The sequence below is a fragment of the Neopelma chrysocephalum genome, unplaced genomic scaffold, assembly GCF_003984885.1.
Source record: "Neopelma chrysocephalum unplaced genomic scaffold, ASM398488v2 Primary Assembly neopelma1_96926, whole genome shotgun sequence".
NCBI lineage: Eukaryota > Metazoa > Chordata > Aves > Passeriformes > Pipridae > Neopelma > Neopelma chrysocephalum.
Genome location: NW_020925569.1, coordinates 2,776,706 through 2,785,669, shown reverse-complemented (window position 1 = coordinate 2,785,669; position 8,964 = coordinate 2,776,706). Strand labels below are relative to the sequence as shown.

General features: G+C 35.8%; 1 protein-coding gene across 1 annotated transcript in view; it reads left to right on the top strand.

The window, feature by feature from the left end:
- Positions 1 to 931: 931 nt before the first annotated feature.
- Positions 932 to 8,964, top strand: part of CNTLN (centlein) — a gene marked incomplete at its 5' end in the record, with an annotated part of 156,507 nt that continues 148,474 nt past the window's right edge. The window contains 4 exon segments of the mRNA XM_027670739.1: positions 932 to 1,073; positions 3,184 to 3,219; positions 7,095 to 7,229; positions 7,818 to 7,997. Of these exon segments, the coding sequence (XP_027526540.1) occupies positions 932 to 1,073; positions 3,184 to 3,219; positions 7,095 to 7,229; positions 7,818 to 7,997 (493 nt within the window).

Sequence of the window (8,964 nt, the reverse complement as noted above, 5' to 3'; positions counted from 1 at the left end):
ATACAGGCAGATTTCCTCAAGTTCAAGAAGATGGTTGTGCTTTTAAGGATCAATTAGCAGTGCCCTGTGAGATTAGGTTCTGGCCTTGCGAATCTGCTGACATCACTTAGGAAGGAGCTTGTCGGAACACTTGGTCAGAGCAATGGCTGTTCTTTCTCTGCTAAACCTGATCTGGCAGCATTGATGTATATGAGGGTAATGAAATACTGCTATGTCAGGCATAGATGCTAGCACGTATTGATTCCTGCAGATCTCAGATTGTCATGTGCACTTCCAGAGGCAGAGGCTAACTCACTCTGAGAACGTTGTATAAGCCTTGCTGGAAAGGAGACCACAGGAAAAAAAAACCAAACCTAATTCCATCAAGATCATCCTCTTCAATGAGGATAAGAGAAAAGCTCATTTAGCAGATTGTTGATTTTGGTTTGAGATTAGTATGGGGAATAGGGGGTAAAAAAGATGCTTTGGATTTTCTGTTGCCTGGCCTAGAAGGCTGTGCTGCTGCTTATTTTCACAACATAGTTGCTAAGAGGAAAGGAAGGAATAGAGAAAAAAATCAGTTTATTGGGCAGTGTTGCTTTACAGCACTGGGTTATGGGTCATATAGAAAATCTGATCTGTCCTGGTGTAGAGGATCACTAGTTGTGGCAAAACTGTCAGATTATATTGTCAGTGTTTGCAGTAGTTATCCTGAGAGCTGTTATACCGTCATTAGAGGAAAATGGACAGTTAATCTCTAAATGTAGCAGATGCATTGCTGCAATACATGCTGTACTGGTTGATATTGATGGTGCATTTATTATGGATGTACAGCTTTTCGATTTTGAAAAAATGCTGTCTTATTTCCAAACTAGAGGTGTGTTTTTGTGAAAAACTGCCTCTAAGTATTTCCTCTTTAAAGGGCAAACAGCTTCTGTATTCCTTGTTTCAGAGATGGAAAACCTATTGCACAGGTGCCAGAAACAGCATTTGGCTCCCTTATTAATGCAAAAATGCAGCAGCTGTCAGTGTTTTCTTGCACTGTACCTGTGCAGCAGAAGAAACCAGGAGAAAGGGATACAAAGGGTTGCAAGGTATTGTAAGAAAAGATCTGTAAAGGTTTGTTTTAGCAGATGGGAGAAAGAATGTGCTGCAGTGGAGTTGTAAGGAGCAGCTTGAGTGGAAGGAGATGATGCACATCGTAAAAAAGTTTTGTCCACACTGTGACCTACTCAGTAGGTTGTTGATGAGAGATGGTTCCACTGCTGCTAGGGGAAAGTGAGGTGCTAGACTTGCAAGGGTGATACACTCCATAAAGCTACTGTTTATTTCCACCACATGTTTAAATACTGAAAAATTCTGACAGGTGTTTCGATTAAGATAGCAAACTTTGCTGAAGACACCAAATTAATCACATCAGACAAGTCCAAAGAGGGCTGTAGGAAACATGATGTTTATAGTACATTATGCTGTTTGACCCTTCCTTAGTCTGTGGGTGAGATGAGAATTCAGGAGCAAGGCCGACTAATAGTAGAGGAGTAAATACATATTCCCTACCTGCAGGATGAAGTCAGCTGCTCATATTGTGGGTCTGCTTCTCTGTAGAACCATTTTACTTGATCCTCTTAAAAAAAAAGAGCTTTAAAGAATCTTCATTTTCTGTTCTATTTCCTGCAAAACAGACCTGCCTTTTTCCTCCAGCACATAAATGGTAGGAAAACACATTTGAATGGACAGTGTTTTAAGAGTGTTTTTCCTTGTCTGCATCTTTAAGTTACCATGTTTTATTTCATGTCTAGTATTGATAGAAATAGGCATTCAAAAATTCTCATTCATTTTGGAAATTCATTTATAGGTGCCTGCTTGCAGTTTCATACTGCTTTTCCTCAGAAACAATTTTTTAAATTGCTTTGTCTCAGGGAATCCTGGAAAGCATGGATGAGGAAAAACAAACCAACTTCTGCTAGTATGAAAATCAAGTGAGCTCCCCTACTTTGATTACTCTCTATTTGTGCTTGGTTTTTTAATTTAATTAAGATTGTTCTAGCAGAAAGTTAGGTGTGAAAAATAGGAATTAAAAGTGGGATATGTGTGGGAGACCAGGAGAGGTTTGATTACAAGCAGTGGAGAAAAGAAATAGAGATATGTGAAGAGATCTGTGGGACCCCCAAGGAGACCACCTTTTCTACATTCAGATGATGGATGGGACTGTTGAGACTCTGCAATTGTGTTCATGTTCAACGTTCATTGTATTTTTACCCTTTATTGTACCCTATTCCCCAGTTTTTATAAAAAATCCTCAGTGTTCTGTACCCCAGTTTGTGCCGTTCTCCCTGATTGGCTCACAAGTGTTGCATTGCAGTAACTCATTATGAAGTAATCCCTTATTTGGTTATTATCTCCCTTTTTTTCTCCTTATATGGTCTGCATTAGCATTCTCTTCCCTAACTCCTCCCTAACTCCACCCACGTTTCCAGTATCTTCCTTCCCTATCCTTTATAAGTCAGCTCCTCCCTTCATTAAAGGTCCATTTCAGCCTCTGTCTCTGAAGTGGAAGAACCTTTATTCCCCCGGGCTGTGTCAGATATGCATTCAAAATACTGTTGCATGAGTTATGTCACTTGCTATTTTTCCTTGGTTTTTCATCCTTGTTAGGAGTCAAGTTATAAGTTGAATAGTCAGCTGTGAATACAGGTATCTTCTGGAATCTGTCTACTGTGAAATCAGGTAGCACTGTCGACATTTTACTTTCGGAGCAGTATGGATTTAAAAATAACTTCTGATTTATATTATAACTGGCTAGTGTCATTTTGACTCTGGAAGGACACTACAGAATGCAGCAGATGACTTTTATAGCATATGGTTACCTTTTCATGAATTATTTACATGGAACTTCTGTTCATCCTACATCTGAAAATAATTAAAGAATCTAATGAATAGTCATGAGATGAAAGAGAGTGGATTTCTTTTGTTCATTTTATTATTTTCTTTTTTTTTCCTTTATCTGGGAGAACTGTATGAGAATATGACTGTTATTTGTTCAACATGCATATGAGTGTTCAAGTTTAGAACCATGAGAACTAATAAAGTTGTAAAAAATTTAAAGGGGGATTTAAGAAACTTAAATCAAGGGAAGCTGTGAGATGTTACTCGCACATTTTTAGTGGTGTCTACTTATTGTTCAATTCCTGCTAGAAATAAAAGGAGAAGGTGGAAGGAGAGGAGAAGTTAAAGAGTGCGGTAAGTCAACCTCAACTACTTGGTGAGGAAAAAGAGATGATTAAAGGAAGGGAATAAGTCACAAAAAGTTGAAGTTGAAATTTTGAGGAAAAGACATTTGAAAGAAACAGTATTCTCACATTTAAGCTTTAATAAAATAATTTCTTTACTAAATTAATTTTGTTTCCACTTAAGATGTCAGGATTTCTTTAAAGTCACTGCTTGTGAGAAAATACTTCCATTTTTCATCAGTTTCTATTAATTTTTACTTTTTTTTCATGTGGTATATTAGAAGTGGACTATGGCACAGTGAAAGCTTCTGATAAAGAGTTCAATGAAGAAAGCGCAGAATATAGTGTTTCTTTTTACCCTGATCCTTTCAGTGGTGGAAATCAAATGCATGCTTCTTTGTTGCAGTCATAAATGGACAACTTAATATTGTGGTGCAGAGATTTGAGTATTTTCATGAAGCGCTTCAGCAGCCAGCGTGTTTTTGCATTTGTGTATTTTTAGCATTGTTAGCATTGAAGGATATATGTCATCCTTGTATTTCTGCTAGATGTTTTCTCTCTAGTTTGAGTTAACTTGTTGTTGTGAAGTAAAACCTGCTCTTATCTGCAATTTATGAACCCATATAGAGGCAGGTATACAATACTGATTTAGTAGTGCAGTCTGATCAAATTTCAAAATGCAGAGATAGGAGTTAGTTTTTCCCTGTCTTGACCCCCAAAATATAAAAGTTTGGAGAATACTTTATGCAGTAATAGCAAATACAGCTGTTGTTTCGTAGTTCTTTCCATATGCTTTTAATTTAGCAGATTAAAAAAAATCTTTCACTGAAGACTGGAATTTCAGTGATTATGTCTGCAACATCAAACAGTACATAACTTCTGGTAATTGTATGCTAACTCATATTGTTTTTGGAATCAGACTCCTAGTGTTAAGGAGTTGTTTTTGTTGCCACTTTCACTTTCTCCATACTGTCTAAATTCGCAATGATGGAAATGAGGTTTTAATTTAAAAGCTTCTGGTTTATATCTGTTCATATAAAATATGGACAGATAATTTTAACATCCTATTGCCATGAAAAGACTGAGATGTTCAGAACTAAGACAAAAAAGGGTTAATTTCTTCTTACAGTTTTGACCTGTCATTTTCATAGCAGATTTCCTCAGTTTGACTTAGTATGTTACTATGTTTCCTCTTCAGGTTGATATGAAGGTATTTAAAAAAGTAGTATTTTCCAGTAAACAATGTAACATTATTATGGAAGAAAAAAAATTGTATTGTGCTGTAGTTAAGTAACGCTGTGGGAAAGATGAAAAATGAATTCTGGAATGACAGTCCTCTTAAACATCAAAAGGTCTGCTCCACCAGGTCACAGTGTTTCTTTCTTTGTATGTACTGTTGCCTGGAGCACTCAGGGCTCCAGCAGTATAGAGGGAATACTCTTTGATTCTTCCCAGCTAAACAAAAGAGTAAAATCAGATTCTTTTGGTTTTCATTCGAGAAAATTCATCTCTAGAATACAGTTTTCTTTCTTGGAAGTTTGTCTATGGAAAAACCTTTGGAAGTGTACTTTAGCTGTTTTAGTTATCACAGAAATATAGAATCAGCTGGGTTGGAAAAGACCTCCAAGATCATCACCTGGTGAAATCTGTTAAAATAACCTCATATAGGAGGTTGCCCTGTATGTTGATCAGGTATGTTTTTCTTCCCTGCTGTTTCACTTGCCTATCTGAATAGGAACACTGCTTATGTTCTCTGCTTAAGAAATCAGTCTTTACTCTCTTTCTCCTATTATGGAAGGTAATTTGTAGGTTGAGGAAGCAAAGTACAAAAACAGCTGCACAGGCAAGGGCAGATGATAATTTACTTGTCTGTATCTAGGAAATTCTTTTCTATGACCCTTATTTCTGCCCAGTCCTAGCTCCCAAGTAATACTTCTGGGTTTTTTCCCTTCTTTACAAGAATGTGAAATGAGCAGATATGAGAGTAAAAGTTCAGTTCATTTAGAGGAAAAGATAAGAGCATGCAAAGTGGTAACCCAAGTAAAATGCTTTGAAACGTAACAGGATTTTTTTCTATGCAAGTGTAACTTCCCTAGATAATGTCTCACTACTGCTGCAGTAGATGACTTTGTAGACTACTCAGGTGAGTTTGCTGCTTAGTAATTGATGTGGTGTATTTGCCTCTTGATTAATTTAAAATGTTAAGGGGGTCAGTTGTGGAGATAAGTAATTAGTGTGCAAGTCTGACTCAGGATAAGTAGCTTATTTCAGTTGAAAATTTAATCTCAGCAATACAGAACAAACATTTGAAATAGCTGGCAGCTGTTTTGTACCTTCATGTCTCCATTCATCCTCAACATTGCTGGAAAATATCCCATTCTAAACAGAACTTAAATATCTTTGATTTCACATCACAAATATATGTATGCTTACCATTTTCCACACAGTACATAATGAAACTAAATAGTAACATGATGTAGCTCTGTACTCAGAAATTAGATCCTTGAAGAGCTGGAGCTTTTAAGAGTGTGCGTATTTGTGAATTTTTAGGTCAGAGCCAACAGTCTCTTTCAGATAGGTGGAATTTTTGAGGGTGTTCTTCAGACACAGACTTTGTCTTGAAAAATGTTAAACAAGTAGTAATGAGCTGGCAGGAAAACTCAAAGGAGCTGCTTACTCAAGTTATATGAGGACCTGGGGAGTAGGAGGGCAACACACAAAATAACTGATGCTTTCCATAGTAATGTGGGTTCATACCTTTTTAAAAATTCAACTAAATCATCTCTCAGCAACAGTTCATTCCTGCAACTGTAATAATATATCCGAAGTGCAAATATTTTGAATGGTGAAAGTATGACTTCAGATGTATTGTTTTGTGTGTTTTTACCCAGCAAATTTTCATTTCTATTCATGTCTTACATACCTGTGAACCAGATGTAACCTTTGAATACCAAAACCCCTTACATATGTTATCAGCAGTATTGTAGATTAATCTAGAGGTATATCATCTTGTTGATAATTTCTTATGTTTCTGAACACATTCATTTTAGCCTATGTATTAAAGGCAGAGCAGTTACATTTTTGTCCTGACATGAAAGTTGCATCAATTTTGTACTACATTTACAGTGTCACTGCTAGGAAAATGTTAGATTAATGCCCTTTTGATTTCCTTAAGAACAGGCAGGACAAAACAGTATGTGGAATTAAAACAAACTCCTGGAGAAAAATGCAGCTTTCTAATATGCATTTAAGAATGAGGGTGTTTTAGTACAAATGTCATAAGAATAGAATGTAAGTATTTATCACAGAAAGTTGAAGTTCTTTTTTTATGGCAGTGAGATTTTTCATATGTGAGTACACTGAACTGTTATATGCATTGAGCAGTGTTGTATTATTTTCCTCGAGCTGCAAATTCAACTAGACTTAATTCTTTCTTTACAACTATTTTGTTTCATAATCTTTTTGGAAGCTTCACTTAAAAGTAATTTCTAATTACTATCAAAATTCTGGAGAATTTTGAAGTCAGCTCTCTGACTTGATTTTTGGTGTGCTAGAAGTTCAAGTTAAACAATATTCTATTGTGTTCTAAGTACATAAGCACAGATAAAACTTCTGCAAATGAGCTTCACTGAGTAATTTCCATTCAGTTCTGTATTTATTGACTTCTTCATTCAGTAGCAGCAAGATATTCGGTTCCTCATTTACGTTATTATGTCTTACAGTCATTCAGTTTTGCGTATGATTAAAGTACTAATGAAATTAAAACAATGCTGTAAAAATTATGTATGTCAGATAGTTACACTTCATAGGTCTAAAACACAGGACATGCACGCCCTTTCGCAATTGCTTTTTGTCTGTGAACACTTTTTTTTTAAATTTAAATAGAGACTCACAGGACAGCACCAGGAGATAAACAGCTTAATGCAGAGAAAAAATGCTGTGGAGGAGGAAAATGCCTGTCTGAAGAATGAATTCAGTACCTTGAACCAGAAATTTAAAGATAAAAGCCAAGAACTTAAGGTATATTGACTTGTACATCGTTTCTTAAGACTGTAGCTTTGAAGCAGTTCTTTAAGCAATGTCAGCCTTTGTGGCACAGAAAGTGACAAGCTTGGTGAAAAAATTGCCTTAGGCCTTGCTATACCTTACCATTTTCTCACATACCAACTCTGAGGAAGATGCTTTAAAGCCAAGAATCCAAGCTTTATAACTTTCAGATAAATAGTTAATGATGGAAATGGAGCAAAGAAAGTAGGAGTGTGAAGATGTGGCTTCTTGTAATTAGATTCTGATGGGACTGGCATTATTAATTGATAAAGCCGAGGTCTGGGAGGATATGTCTGTGTGGGTCTCAAAAATAGCTGGGGACAGCATCAAAGGCAGCTTGATCAATTAATGGGCTCTTTGCAAATGTGTACTCATCAAAGCTGTCATCCAGCTAAAAAATATGACCCTTCCACCTGCATGAAAGAGGCCAATAAAAGTACACAGGTGACCTTGGCCATCAAATATAGAAGAAGCTGCTGTGAGGGTAAAACTGCACAGTTTATATTTGCTGATTAGTTCTCACTTTTTTTGTTTATCGGCCCTTGTGGTACTGTTCTACAGGACACTGAGGAGTGTGCACAGAAGAAGGAAGAGCAAAACAGACTGGTTATAAAAAACCTGGAGGAGCAAAATAAGGGATTAAATACATGCTGTGCTGACCTGCTGAGTGACCTGGAGAAACTGAGGAAGCAGGAGGCACAATGGAAAGTGGAAAAATGTGGCAGTGATGCCATAATAAAGGTACGAATTGGAATGGACTCCTGGATGTTATTTCAGAATTAACTTCTCTAGACATTTCACTACAAGTTATTTTCTTTAAATAGCAAGTTATATATTCAAATCTATCAGTGGGGACTTGCATTCATTTACATTCCTTCACTTAAGACCCACAGCTTTTTAAAAATTGATGTTGCAAAGCAGGAATCTGACTTCAAATAGTAATCTTAAAATGTAATCATTAAAAAATAAAAGATACTGTACAATAAGATAATAGATATATATGTGAAATAATAACAGCTTAAAAGTATTATCACAAATTTTTTCTTGATGTTTAATTTACTTACCTATAATTTTGTTGCAGTAGTCTTCATAATTGTTGTTTTGCAAGAACACTTTAAATTTTAAGTGTAATTTCAAATAAATTGCATCCTAGCCTCCAAAGGTCTCCATTCTGTGAGAGAACTTATTATCGTTTATAATATATTAAAAAGTTATTTTCACTGTTTATGAGAAAACAAAAAAGAAAATAATTGAATACATGGTACAGAATATTTTCTCTTTTATTTAAATGACACTTTTTCTTGTTTGCTGGTGAAAATTGGCTAGCATTTTTTTAAATTCTTTAAAAGAAATAAACCACAAACATAGTATCTTAGTGTTTGTCAACTACTTATATACATATCTAGGTAGTGGCTTCTTATTGTTTACATGACTAATTGTACACTTACAATGTTGTGTTCTTTTACATTATTGAAGTATATTTATTGTAGTACCTAATTAATACCTCACCCAGAAACATCCTTTTTTCTTGCACTAGCAATTCAGTTGTTTTGGTCCTGCTTCCAATTGTTGTGCTGATGGAAACCCTTTGTAAAGAGTTTCATTCAGATCTGTTAACATGCGAGGTCAAGTTCCTACAAATTGGCTCCTTTGGAGGGTTATCATGAAAGGATTATGGGATTCCCAGGGCAAGAAATGGTTTGTTGAT